At 39.8% G+C, this 15,145-nt stretch overlaps 1 protein-coding gene across 2 annotated transcripts in view; it reads right to left on the minus strand.

The window, feature by feature from the left end:
• The window catches only part of Golm2 (golgi membrane protein 2), a 40,961-nt gene that overhangs the window by 14,756 nt on the left and 11,060 nt on the right, over positions 1-15,145 (minus strand). For both annotated transcript variants that reach the window (XM_048332203.1, XM_048332204.1), the window contains exons 3-8: positions 14,475-14,577; positions 13,049-13,139; positions 11,454-11,598; positions 9,261-9,341; positions 5,948-6,046; positions 4,218-4,388 (exon numbers count right to left, since the gene is read on the minus strand). In XM_048332203.1, the coding sequence (XP_048188160.1) occupies positions 4,218-4,388; positions 5,948-6,046; positions 9,261-9,341; positions 11,454-11,598; positions 13,049-13,139; positions 14,475-14,577 (690 nt within the window). The remainder of the gene's footprint in view (positions 1-4,217; positions 4,389-5,947; positions 6,047-9,260; positions 9,342-11,453; positions 11,599-13,048; positions 13,140-14,474; positions 14,578-15,145) is intronic.

A 15,145-nucleotide genomic window follows, 5' to 3' on the forward strand; every position in this document is an offset into this window, starting at 1 on the left:
AATGATTGTATTTAGAAATATTCTGATAAAACATGAAGCCTCATATCAGGAAAGGCAACAACATACTCCTAAGAGATTAGCATTTACATACTTGAAAAAGACAACACAAAAATATACAGGAACTCATTAAAAAAAATATATATATATAGGAACAAGCTACAAAGTTCTCAGGCTATGTGGCTAAACATTATATACCGATTACACACTGGAAAATAACTGTAATAAAATTCATTTAATAAAAACAAAACCCTAGCAGGCTGGACACCAGTGGTGAATACCTGTCATTCTAGCTACTTAAGAAGCCGAGATCTGAGGACCACAGTTCAATGCCAGCCCAGGCAGGAAAGCAAGTGGTGTTGTGGCTCAAAGTGGTAGAGTGCTAACCTTGAGCAAAAAAACTAAGGGACAGCACCCAGGCCCTGAGTTCAAGCTTTATAACTGACAAAAACAAAACAAAACAACAACAAAAAAAAAACCAGCTAGCCTGTGCTATCTCAGAGTAATGGTGTGTGCCTGACATCTCAGAGAGCTGGCAGGCTCAAGTGGAAGGATCCCTTCAGCCCAAGAGTTTGAGGCCAGCCTGGCCGACACTGTCCTTGTCTCAAAATAAGCAACCAACAATTCATCAGGAAGAAAATTCTTACTAAACCATCTTTAAGAAATTATAAACTTATAAATATCAAGTAAAAGATATAAAAAAATCACTGTATCCAGGTCACATGGGAAAAGACTCTCCAGTGACATTCTTAAACAGTCTACATACAGAAGAATCTGAGCTGAGTGTAGTGGTACATGCCTGTTCACAGCACTGGAGACACTGAGGCAGGAAGACTAAAAGCCCAATGACAGCTTGGACTACCTAGAATCCTTATCTAAAAAATGAGGGGGGGGGGGGTGATGTCTGGGAAGGTGGCTTAGTGGTAGAGTGCTTGCCTAGCATGCATGAAGCCCTGGATTCAATTGCTCAGTACCACATAAACTGAAAAAGCACAAGTAGCACTGTGGTGCTACTCAGATGGTAGAAAGTGTTAAGTCTTGAGCAAAAACAAACTCAAGGACAGTGCCTAGGCCTTGAGTTCAAACACCAGGACTGGCAAAAATAAAATAAATAAAAACAAATGCTCCCCATTCAAGAAAAACCTAAACTAAAAAGAGCAGTAACAAAAAGATAAATGACCAGGCACCAGTGGCTCACATCTATAATCCTACCTACTCAGGAGGCTGAGATCTGGGGATTGCAGTTCAAAGCCAGCCCAGGCAGAAAAGGATGTGAGAGTCTAATCTCCACTTAACCACTAGAAAACTAGAAGTGATGCTATGGCTTAAGTGGTAGAGTGCTAGCATTGAGCTGAAGAGCTCAGGGACAGTGCCCAGGCTCAGAGTTCAAGCCCCAAGACTGAGAAAAAAGAAGAAATGGATACTATGTAACAGAAGCTAATTAACTAGCTAGCCAACTGCTTTGACCCAGTAATTCATTCTTGGGACTATTTTTAAAGGAACAATCAAAATGGGAGAAAGAGAAAATTATTTGGAGGGAAAAGGTACTCACAGTCCTAAAAATTAAAATGATTAAATGTGAAGCAATCTTAATACATATCAAGACAGTTAAAACTAAGTGAAATACTATTGCATTAAGAACAATGCTGTGGGGGCTGGGGATATAGCCTAGTGGCAAGAGTGCCTGCCTCGGATACACGAGGCCCTAGGTTCGATTCCCCAGCACCACATATACAGAAAACGGGCCAGAAGCGGCGCTGTGGCTCAAGTGGCAGAGTGCTAGCCTTGAGCGGGAAGAAGCCAGGGACAGTGCTCAGGCCCTGAGTCCAAGGCCCAGGACTGGCCAAAAAAAAAAAAAGAACAATGCTGTGGGGGCTGGGGATATGGCCTAGTGGCGAGAGAGCTTGCCTCGTATACATGAGGCCCTGGGTTCGATTCCCCAGCACCACATATATATAGAAAGTGGCCAGAAGTGGCGCTGTGGCTCAAGTGGCAGTGCTCAGGCCCTGAGTCCAAAGCCCAGGACTGGCCAAAAAAAAAAAAAAGAACAATGCTGTGTTTATATGTATGTGTGTGTGTATATGAGAGAAAATAAATGACAAGCATGTAACGGTTAAGTAAAAAATATGAAAGACATCCAAATATGGTGGCATATGCTGTAGCAATCAGGATTGTGAGTTAAAGGCTAGCTGGGATTACAAAATGAGACTATCTCAAAACAAAATAAAAGATATCTAAGAAGGCTGGGGATATGGCCTAGTGGCGAGAGTGCTTGCCTCGTATACATGAAGCCCTGGGTTCGATTCCTCAGCACCACATATATATAGAAAGTGGCCAGAAGTGGCGCTGTGGCTCAAGTGGCAGAGTGCTAGCCTTGAGCAAAAAGAAGCCAGGGACAGTGCTCAGGCCCTGAGTTCAAGGCCTAGGACTAGAAAAAAAAATTTAAAAAATAGTGTCAATTAATGCAAATTAAAAAATTAAATACAATGGGCTGGGAATATGGCCTAGTGGCAAGAGTGCTTGCCTCATATACATGAAGCCAGGGACAGTGCTCAGGCCCTGAGTCCAAGCCCAGGACTGGCCAAAATAAATAAATAAATAAATAAATAATATGCTTTGATTTCAATTCTTTATATTCATTAAGAATACATGAAAAGTAATTTGGAGTAAGGGTTTAAAACTCAACAGGCTCTTAAAAATAAGTTGTACAAGCCAGGTAAGGTAGCACATACCTGTCATCTTAGTTACTTGGGAGGCAAAGATCTAGAAGACTGAGGTTTGAGGCTAGTCTGGACAAAAATCCACAAGACTCCTCATAACCAGTGGGTGGGCACAGTGGTACTTGCCTATCATCCCAGCAAGTACAAATAGGAAGGTCTTGGTCCATGTTGGTTCAGACACAAAGCAAGACCTCTCAAAAAATAAAAAATGCAGAAAGGGCTGACCTAAGTAATACAACATCTGATTAGCTAAGTGTGAAGTCCAGAGTTTAAACCCCAGTACCACAATAATTTTTACATTTAAAATAGTAGCTACATTTTTGCAAATGAAACATTTTTTCATGTAATATTTTAATAAAGATACATAAATATCCTTTCAACTATCAAGGGAGGAGAATCAGTGACACATATCTTAACTATTGTATATTCACATAATTGTAGAATCATGAATAACTGTTCAAAATACCTTGAACAGATTCAGATACTAACTGTCCAGTTCTCAACCTGTTAGCAACCTTTGTACAAATTATTTATATACAGAAATTATAATAAAAACCAAAGACAAACTAATCTATCAGTTTGGAGGTCAGGTGAAGCCATGCAAAGAAGAAAAGCAAAGCAGTTTAAGGGAGGTGACCTAAGAGACATTCTCCTGAACCAATTTTTCTTTTTCCTGGTCCTGAGGCTTGAACGCTGGGGCCTGGGAGCGACCTCTAAGTTCCTTTTGCTCAAGTCTAGCATTCTACCACTTGAGCCAAAGTACTACTTCCAGCTTTTTCTGAGAGTTTATTGGAGATAAGCATCTCACAGACTTTCCTTCCCAGGCTGGCTTCAAACTTCGATCCTCAGATCTCAGTCTCCTGAGTGGCTAGAATTACAGGTGTGAGCCACCAGCACCCAGTTCCTGACCCAAATCTATTGCTGGGATTTCTTATACTTCCTGAGACTCTACCAACTAAAGGGTTAATGAAGATTAACAGGAATTATCTATTTATCAAGGTCAATAGCTCTGAAATAACACAGTACCAGTCTGTTTAATCATTCTGCCTCTGTCTTTATATCTTAAATAAGCAACTATAACTGGAAGTAACAGCTGCCTCAAGGTGGTTGTCTTCACCTGTGCGTGCGTCCTCTGGAGTAATTCCCCATTTTTCATTCTCTTTGAGTCAAAATTTTCATTCATTAGCCTAACATGCTCCATATTTCCTCATTTCTACAAGGAAGTATAAATTCCTAAGAACTAAATGCATTTTTAAAAAAATCAACTCATCTCAAATTTATTAACACTGGGGAAGATAAGATTTTTACAATTTTCTTGAAAAAATGTTTCTATTTAAAACATGTTTTTTTTTTCAATTGTAACACAATACTTTCTCTTTCCATGTATATAACTCCATTACACATTCATTAAACTGTTACACGGGTGAGCGTTTATTTCGGCCTTGTAAACAAACATTTAAAATCACATGTTTAGCTTAACATTCATCGACTGACTCTTACTTTGCTTCAGTTTGTGGAGATCACTGGCTCTGCCCTTGGTCGCCTGCTTTAGTGCATCGGGTTGAATTCTGGGTCCGCTCTCCATGTTTGAGCCTGGAAGTAGACGTTGAAGAGGATTGGAAGGGCTCTGTTTGGAAGTACCAGGGTTTCCGTTGTGGTTTACATGTGAATCTATGGCAAAAGAATATCAAATTAGAAGTCTGAAACTCTTTTACAGAAGAAACAGTCTTCACAAAACCAGCTTTAGAAAAACTAAGAATAGGAAATACTGTTGTCTGGGATTAGGTAGTCATGTAATTTTCCTTTTCTATGCTTTACTCCAATTTCTTTTATCAAATCTTGTAAACAAGGTGATTTTAGCCATAGGAATCTTACTATTCATTGCACTACTGACTATACATCTATCCACCAAACAGATACACAATAGAGATGCAAAGATAATTTCTAAAATCCAATCTTATGAAATTTCTAACATCTAAGTCACCTTCAACTATGCATATAGTAACTCACAAGTGTTAACTGTTCGATTCTTTCTTTCTTTGTTTTTTGTTTTTTTTTTTTGGCCAGTCCTGGGCCTTGGACTCAGGACCTGAGAACTGTCCCTGGCTTCCTTTTGCTCAAGGCTAGCACTTTGCCACTTGAGCCACAGCGCCACTTCTGGCCGTTTTCTGTATATATGGTACTGGGGAATCGAACCCAGGGCCTCATGTATACGAGGCAAGCTCTCTTGCCACTAGGCCATATCCCCAGCCCCTGTTCGATTCTTTCTTAATATTATCTCTGTGACAGAACCTCTTTCTCTCAAGCTCCCTCACCCACTTTCTTCATCAAAGTCTTTATTTCAATCTTTTAAAGAATTTTTTTTTTCTGGTGCTGGGAATCAAACCCAGAGCCACACAAGCTGGGAAAGCACTCTTTAACTGAGCCATACACCCAGCCCACTATATTTATTCCTATTAATTTTGGATTTAGAAACCTCCATGCTACTAATTTCTACAGCATCCTTTCTATCAGCTCCTATATCAGCTTATTTCAATCATATCAACTCCTATTTTGGAACACTGTGTAAAGTCAAATGGGTGTTCAGTACAAAGCAAACATGTTCCTAACTGCAGTGATTGTTTAATACATGGTAATTTATAGAAAGCTTTTTTGCTGAAGACTAGCACTCTACCCTTTGAGCACAGCTCTACTTTTGGTTTTCCGGTGGTTAATTGGAGCTCAGAGTCTCATGGACTTTCCTGCCTAGGCTATCTTTGAACTGCGATCCTTAAATCTCAGCCTCCTCAGCAGCTAGGATTATAGGTATGAGCCACTAGTGCCTGGCTCCAGAGTGCAATTTTAGATAGCCATTTTTTCCTGGCTTTTATCAATCACTTAAATAAATATAATATTAATTTGAATAATGGGTGCTAATTCACTATGCTGCTAAATGACATGTTTTATTTCCTATATAAGCATATATGAGGGGCTGGGGATATGGCCTAGTGGCAAGAGTGCTTGCCTCATATACATGAGGCCCTGGGTTGGATTCCCCAGCACCACATATTCAGAAAATGGCCAGAAGTGGCGCTGTGGTTCAAGTGGCAGAGTGCTAGCCTTGAGCAAGAAGAAGCCAGGGACAGTGCTCAGGCCCTGAGTCCAAGGCCCAGGACTGGCCAAAAAAAAAAAAAGAATACATGAGCAGTAACTTGGTTTGCAAATGGAATGCTAAGAATAAGCCTTCATACCTGGAGCCATATTTGGGGAGAGAGGTTGTCCAGTGGGAAGCTGAGAGATTGCTTGGTGGCTTTCATGTGGAGAAAGTAAAACAGGGGGCTTCTTTAAAGCTACAAAAAGAAAATATATCTGCATCATTCCCATAGATAATATGACTGCTAAAATCCAAATGCCAGGAATCTTTTTATAATATACTAATTCTATGATGCTTGTTCTAATTTTGTAATCCTTATATTGGTATATCAATTGACTAACATATAATTAGTGTGTGTGTGTGTGTGTGTGTGTTGCTACTAGGGCCTCAACTCAGAGTTTCTCAAACTCACTTGTTTTTTCACTCAAGGCTGGTCGTCTACCACTTAAACCACACTTCCATTTCTAGCTTTTGGCTGGTTAACTAAAGGTAAGACACTTCTGCCCAGACTGGCTTCGAACCACAATCCTCAGATCTTAGCTTCCTGAGTACCTAGGATTACAGGCACTCACTTATAATTACTAATTGGTACAGTGTAGCACATAAATAAATCTGGCCAGAATATAAACTCCATGACAATATGAACTCTGTCTTGTTGACTATGTACATTCAACACCTAGAATACTATCTGGCAGGTAGCAAGAACTCAGTGAAGACATGATGAATGAATAAATCAATGAACTCCTTCACACATTTTCAACAGTAAGACCTTCCATATAGAGAGTATGATACAGGCTTGGCATGGTGACACATTTCTGTAATCTAGTTACTCAGGAGGTAGAAGAATCCTGTCTGAGGACAGCGTAGGCAAAAACATGAAACTATCTGGAAAAAAAGTAAAAGTAAAAAAAAGGACAGGGTCATGGCTCCAGTGATAGAGTACTTGGTCTAGCAACCTCAAGGCCCTAATTCAATCACTAGATAATGCAAAAAAAAAAAAAAAAAAAAAAAAAAAAAAAGAGGAGGGGGAAGCAAACTTTTGTGATATAACAGTATAATATATTGTGACATACATGCATGTATACAGCACATATGAACATATAAAGTACAATATAATAGTATCAAACCCCAGTACTGCAAAAAAAAAAAATAGTAATGAAGTATCATAAATAAGCCTGATAGAACCAAGAGGACTTTCTTTCTTTCTTTTTTTTTGCCAGTCCTGGGCCTTGAACTCAGGGCCTGAGCACTGTCCCTGGCTTCTTTTTGCTCAAGGCTAGCACTCTGCCACTTGAGCCACAGCACCTATTCTGGATGTTTTTTTATATATGTGGTGCTAAGGAATTGAACCCTGGGCTTGATGTATACGAGGCAAGCACTCTTGCCACTAGGCCATATTCCCAGCCCCCAAGAGGACTTTCTGATAGTTTAAATGAACAAAATTCAAAAAACCAACACCTTCTAAGCATATCATTCATATAATGTGCAAAACCGAATGGCATATAAAGAAGCAAGAAATATAATCCATATCAGGAAAAAATGGAGTCTACAGAAATAAACTCTAGATAAAGTATATAAACAACTGATGTGAGCCAGGCACAGTGTCTCACGACTGAAATCCTAGCTACTTAGGAGACAGAGATCACTGTTTTGAGACCAGGAATATTAAAAGAAAAAATTGTGAGGCTTTATTTCAGCCACTGACTGGAAACATAACTCATAGGACTCATAACTAACACAGCTACAGGGGAAATACTATGGCTGGGCAGAGTGGCGCATGCATGCCTGTTGTCCCCAGAAACATGGAGAAGCACAAGTACAAGGATCACAGCCCAGACCAGGCTAGGCCTAACTCAAGACCCTATTTAACAGAGGCAAGAGTGCTTGCCTCCTACACATGAAGCTCTCGGTTCGATTCCCCAGCACCACATATATGGAAAACGGCCAGAAGGGGCGCTGTGGCTTAGGTGGCAGAGTGCTAGCTTTGAGCGGGAAGAAGCCAGGGACAGTGCTCAGGCCCTGAGTCCAAGGCCCAGGACTGGCCAAAAAAAAAAAAGACCCTATTTAAAAAAATAATCAGTGCAGAATGCCTCAAAATGGTAGAGTGGTAGCCTTGAGCAAAATTCTCATACATAGTACCCAAGCCCTGAGTTTGAACCCCATGACCAAAAAAAGAAAAAGAGAAAAAGAAAAGTATCAATAACCCAATTTTTAAAAATGACAAAAATGCTGACATCCCAGAGAAGACAATCAAATTGCCAATAAACAGTAATAAGTTTAATGTCACTAACACCAAGGGAAGTAATAGTTAAAATGAGATGTTAGTTTACAATGATAATTAGCTACATCACAAGACCTTATCATAATCGAACCTGAGGCTTCATGCATGCTAGGCAAGCACTACCACTAAGCCACATTCTCAGCCATCACATGGTAATTCTTAAAACCAAGAAAGAATAAAAGCAACCAAGAAGAGGCAAAAACATTCTGTTAGTTCTGTTGTTTTTTTTTTTCTTAGCATGGCAAATTAAAGTTGGCAGGGAAAGTTATCTACAATAGCTAAGAAACATAGCTATGACCCCCTCCCCCAAACAAAAATATGAAAGAAGTGAATGGGATTAGGATAATATCAAGTAAGATTATGATTTTAAGTGACATGAATAAGAATTTGACACATTAATGAAGAAAGAAATATAATGGAATAAAATTGACTGTAAAAGAAAAAAAAACTGAATAAAGTGTTCAAAAGTGTGGGCAATTCACTGTGCAGACAATTCACTGTGCAGACAAGCCAAGGCTTAAAACTTAAATAATTCCCATAGGAAATCACTATGTCATATTAAAGCACACCAACAGCTGAACAATCTTAGAATAGTGGGTATGAAAAAAAATAATCCAATTAGTGAGTAACAAGAAATTTCAATCATCCAGGTATCTGTGGCTTTTTATATTTTACCCCAAAAAAGAATGGACATGGGGCATGGCAGAACATGGAAAGTTTGAGCAGAAGGATATCAAGGTCAAGCATGGGCTACACAGCAAACTCAAGGTGATCAATGGGCTACATGGACTCTAGTTCAAATTTTGTTTGTTGTTTGTTTGGGCCAGTCCTGGAGCTTGGACTCAGGGCCTGAATACTGTCCCTGGCTTCTTTTTGCTCAAGGCTAGCACTCTGCCACTTGAGCCACAGCGCCACTTCTGGCCGTTTTCTGTATATGTGGTACTGAGGAATCAAACCCAGGGCTTCATGTATGGGAGACAAACACTCTTGCCACTAGGCCATATTCTCAGCTCATCTAGTTTAAATTTTTAAAAAGGAAGAAAAAGAAAGAAATGGAACAAGCAAAAATGGTGCCACATGAAAAATAATATAATCACTGCAGTTAAATTCTCTAATTACTTTTACTTACCAGCAGGAGGGTCATCAACTTTTGCTACATCATTCTCTTCTATTCCAGGCATCCCTGCATCACCAATCCGTTTGATTTGTTCTGCTCAAGTAACAAAGAGATGTAATTCTATATATTGTTCTTACAGAAGTTTAAAATGAGCCAGCATGCCCGTAATCTTAAACTACTACTGAAGATCATAGTTTGAAGCAACCCTGGGTAGAAAAGTCCATAAGCCTTTTTTTTTTTTTTTTTTTTTTTTTTTGCCAGTCCTGGGGCTTGAACTCAGGGCCTAAGCACTGTCCCTGGCTTCATTTTGCTCAAGGTTAGCACTCTGCCACTTGAGCCACAGTGCCACTTCCGGACTTTTCTGTATATGTGGTGTTGAGGAATCGAACCCAGGGCTTCGTGCATGCTAGGAAAGCACTCTATCATTAGGCCACATTCCCAAACCCTTGAGACTTTTTATCTCCAACTAACTAGCAAAAAGGTAGAAGGGAAGCTGTAGTTCAAGTGGCAGAGCACCACCTTGAGGGAACTGGCTAAGTGGGAGCACCCAGGCCTTGAGTTTAGTCCCAGTAATAGCATTAAAAAAAATTGACAGTTTTGAATGAAATTGAATAATCAGTTTCTAAAGCAATATACTGTAGCCACTGAAAATTTTATATCTTGTTGTTGACATAACTATACGAAATAACTTACTCCTTTCTTTTCTGCCAAAGGATCCAATTTTTTTATATATTTTTTTCATTATCAAACTGAATTACAGAGAGGTTACAGTTTTATACATTAGGCATTGGATACATTTCTTGTACTGTTTGTTAAAAGGATCCAATTTTTAAACACAAACATCATACCTGAATTTAAAAGTCAAATAATTTTCCTTCCTTTTCTTTGCCTGCCTGCCTTTCCTCCCATCCTCCCTCCCTCCCTTCCTTCCCCCTTTTCTCCTTTCTTATTTTCCCCCTTTTCTCCTTTCTTATTTTTCAGACTTGCATGATTTTTTTGTTTTGGTTTGGTTTTTTTGCCAGTCCTGGAGCTTGAACTCAGGGCCTGAGCACTGTCCCTGGCTTCTTTTTGCTCAAGGCTAGCACTCTGCCACTTGAGCCACAGCACCACTTTTGGCTTTTTCCATATATGTGGTGCTGAGGAATCAAACCCAGGGCTTCATGTATATGAGATAAGCACTCTACCACTAGGCCATATTCTCAGCTCCAGACTTGTAAGATTTTTTTTTTTTTTTTTTTTTTTTGGCCAGTCCTGGGCCTTGGACTCAGGGCCTGAGCACTGTCCCTGGCTTCTTCCCGCTCAAGGCTAGCACTCTGCCACTTGAGCCCCAGCGCCGCTTCTGGCCGTTTTCTGTATATGTGGTGCTGGGGAATCGAACCTAGGGCCTCGTGTATCCGAGGCAGGCACTCTTGCCACTAGGCTATATCCCCAGCCCCTGTAAGATTTTTTTTAAGTTAACATATATATTACAGGAAACAAGCACACAAACAAAGAACAAAATTATGCTCGGCCATAAGTTGGACATATTCTAGATCCTCCATATACACACAATGACCCATTTTAGGTATGTGCATATCAACTAATTGTCTTTTTTTTTTTTTTTTGGCCAGTCCTGGGGCTTGGACTCAGGGCCTGAGCACTGTCCCTGGCTTCTTCCCGCTCAAGGCTAGCACTCTGCCACTTGAGCCACAGCGCCGCTTCTGGCCATTTTCTGTATATGTGGTGCTGGGGAATCAAACCTAGGGCCTCGTGTATCCGAGGCAGGCACTCTTGCCACTAGGCTATATCCCCAGCCCCTAATTGTCTTTATGACTGAAAATAATCACTTCAAAATGAACAAATGGAAATGAAAAATGAAAGGGCTGGCCTTTTGGACAGTGGTAGACTACCTGCTGTGCATGTGCAAGGCCTTAAGTTCCCTAGCACCCAAGCATTGAAAACAAAAGAGGGGGTACTAGTGTTGGGTACCAGTGGAAGTAATCATAGCTGAGGAAGCTGAGACCTGGAGGATCACAGTTCAAAACCAGCCCAGGCATATAAGTCTGCAAGACTCCGTGTCAAATTAACCGGCAAAAATGCCAGACTGGAGGTGTGGCTCAAGTGGTAGAGGGCCAGCTGAGTACTCACTTGAAGCCTTGAGTTCAAATTAATAGTGGGAGGTCAATATCCTATCATCATGGAACAAAATATTAACAGTAATAATACCTTTGCCATGTGGAATATGATTACTTGAGGGCTCTTCATTCTTTTCTGCAGCATTCTCAGCTTCTTTTGGAATACTGTTAGGTACGACATGATCATTTATATCCAAATCTTTTCCATCATTTGCTTGAGCCTTTTGGGCCTCTTGCTGTTAGATAAAAGACTTGTTAACAGTAAATATTTTTCAGTTCAAATATTTAAACATTGATATAGTTACTAATGTTCTGAAACAAACCTTTAACATGGGCCCAAATTTTTAACTCCTAAGAGATATGGAACATACTATTATTTTCTATTCAGTTTTTTGGTTGTTGGGGCTTTTTTTTTAGGTCCAAGACTAGGACTTGAACTCTGAACATGATGCTTTCACTAACTGGCTACTGCTCTACCAACTGAGCCATACCCCAACTCCTTTCTATTGAGTTTTTTTAATAGCTATAATGAAATAAAGGAACTAAACATTTTTAAGTCTCTAATTATGGCAAATGGCCTAAGATGTTAAGCAAAAAGACCTCTTTGGCACACTAAGGAGGTGACTCTGGAAGACAGCCTGCTGAACAGTGTAGGTTGTTGTGGTGACACACACTGTCCTGGGTCTTAGGGGCAGGGTGATTGTAGACACACTAGCACAAATCAGGATGGCAGAACAGGAAGAGGTTGGCACATGGGTGGCTACTGAGACTGTCAGGCTTGTCCCCAAGAAGGCAACAAGAATGAAAAACATACAAACACTTTCCCTATAGTGCTGAACACTCAAGCATAGCAATAAAGGTAGGCAAACATCCAAGTCAATGCTCCCTACAATCTGTTCCTGACCACATTGTCCTCTTAGGATTTTAAGTCTTCCAGTACATGGTTAGGCCCAACTCAATTGTATTGGTGGACTATTTTTTAGTCGCTTCAGGAGGAAATTTCAGAAGGCAGAGAATGAAGGAAATATATTTTGAATGCCATATATGTGGGATCCTCTAGAGAATTCATGCATAAATAAATGCTTTGTATACACTAAAGCATTATGCAATGTAATTATTAGTAATGCTATAAAAGTAATAATAAAAATCTACAAGAAATAAGCAGGGTCCTGGGGGCTCACATCTTTAATTTTAGCTATTTAGGAGGCTGAGATCTGAGGAGAGAGGTTCAAAACTAACCCAGGCAGAACTGTCCTTGAGATCTTCACTGATCAGAGAGGAAGTATGGCTCAAGTAGCAGAGAACCAGCCTTGAGCAAAAAAGCTAAGGGAAAGCCAGGTGCTGGTGGCTCATGCCTGTAACCCTAGCAACTCTGGAGGCTGAGATTTGAGGAGCACTGTTCAAAGCCAGCAGGGGCAGGAAAGTCCAGGAGACTCTGATCTCCAGTTAACCACTAAAAAAGCAGGAAATGGAGCTGTGGCTCCAATGATAAGATTACTATCCTTGAGCAAAAAGCTTGGGGATAGCACCAAAGTCCTAAAGTCAAGCCCCAGTACCAGCAACAAAATCAAAATTTGAAAAAAAAAATTTAAAGAATTCTTTATGACAAAAGTATAACTTCAGTTTCTAAATTACATGATTTATAATAAGAACTTATTTCAGTCTAAGTGTATTTTTAAAGCTTACCTTCTGTTCCTGCAAAAACTGGTCGGCTAATTTTTTAATATTTTCTTCATGCTGTGCTCTTAATTCCTTGATCTGCTGTCCACACTGAAAACTAAGTTACATAGTCATTCTTTTAGATTATCCTATGCTGAAGTGACTTCTTAATACCGCCTACACTTGCATGGGAAAGAGCAAAGTGACAGAAATGACAAAAGCCAAATCATTCAGTTAGAACTCTTAAACATTTCAACCTTTAATGGGAGCAAGGCATAAAGTAGAAATTGGAACAATGAAAACAAGTCTTATTCTATTCTATTCTATTCTATTATAAATACTATTTTATAAGAAAAGAACAACCAAACTGGTAAAATATTTCTTCTCAGGAAGTCTATATTTGAAAATATACACTAGCAAAACAAGATAGGAGATCTTTTTTTTTTGTTTTGGCCAGTCCTGGGCCTTGGACTCAGGGCCTGAGCACTGTCCCTGGCTTCTTCTTGCTCAAGGCTAGCACGCTGCCACCTGAGCCACAGCGCCCCTTCTGGCCGTTTTCCATATATGTGGTGCTGGGGAATCGAACCCAGGGCCTCATGTATACGAGGCAAGCACTCTTGCCACTAGGCCATATCCCCAGCCCCAGGAGATCTCTTTTTGCATGAAAAAATTTTAAAGCTGTGATAGTCTTAGTAGTGAGAAAAGGCTAACTACAGTTGTCCAGTTCCACTTATGTAACTGGGAGAAACAGAGCAAACATTAATATATTAATATGCTGGAATATGATATATGTTAAATCCTTACTACTATAGGTATATGACAAGGTCCTGAATACTGTTAGGATACTATACCCATATATAAGCAAATGCATACTGATAACCTATGGCAGTAACACCCAAAAGGATAAACTTTTTAAAACATGGCAAATCTTTCTTATGTTTGGTGTAAAAATTTTAAAGATGCCTTTTTTTTCATAAAATTGATGTAAATGTAAATTTTTTAGAGTGGTTGCTAGAAAGGTTCCTAAGATGCTCTCAACATCTTCCCTGGGTGGACAAGTGACAGCAGGGAGGCTCAAGTGCAGAGCAGAGATGGCTAGGACTCGTAGGGCAAGGACATCTCCCAGTGTTCACTTCATCTACTGCAGGCCCCTCACAAAGAAGCACACAATCTCCTGTCAGTCTTTGCCATGTTTCATTTGGCAAGACTAAGGGCCTCAGAGATTTTTGCTTCATGATGAATCTGACAACACAAACTTAGCATGTCTTCTAAGAGAAACTGTCACAGTGGTAACATATCAAACTATTCTCAAGAGCCACTGAAGATGAAATAGTATGAATTTATAAGACCTGAAAAAAGAAAACCAGAAGCCAGACAGGAAGAAGTGAATTAAGCCTAAAAACTGGACCTAATATTTTAGATTCATAAACCATAGTTACATGGAGCATCTTACCTTTCATATTCTAACCTCTTCACAAGGTAAGTATTGTTCTTTCTGTAGTCCTGAAGCTGGTCTTCTTGTCGGAGAAACTCCTGCCGTAGCTCAGCAAGTTGCTCTGTCCGCACAGGTAAGAAGCAAAAGGCATCAAGTTTACTATTGGGAACCGATGGCTGCTCTTTTAATTACACACTTGTCCTTTTCTTTATACATGCCCATGGGGAGTTAAATTACATCATTAACAACACATTTAATTATCTTTTACAGTCCATCCATGGCCAATAAGACTTACTATAAAACAATATGGCCTTGATTGTTTTGTAGCAACTTGAAATACTTTTGAAATTGCACATCTTTTTATAATATGTAGGCAAACACTAAGCTGTGGGGACAGTCCAAAAAAAAGCCCACACTTCTCCCTCTTTAAATCTATCTACTTCATAAAAGTAGAAAATACTGAACTTTTAAGATAAATTGGCTGTTAGTACACAACCAATGTGTCTTTTGTGGCCTCAAACTCAAGATTCCTTTGTCTCGGGCTCCAGAGTGCTGGGTTTACAGGCATTTATCACTCCCCCAGGCTTTTCTATTTTGTTTTGTTTTTTAGTGCTGGTAGTAGGCTTGAACTCAGGGTCTAAACTCATGCTTAGCATTTTCACTCAAGGATAGGGCTTCATCACTAGAGC

The sequence above is a fragment of the Perognathus longimembris genome, chromosome 23, assembly GCF_023159225.1.
Source record: "Perognathus longimembris pacificus isolate PPM17 chromosome 23, ASM2315922v1, whole genome shotgun sequence".
Classification (NCBI taxonomy): domain Eukaryota; kingdom Metazoa; phylum Chordata; class Mammalia; order Rodentia; family Heteromyidae; genus Perognathus; species Perognathus longimembris.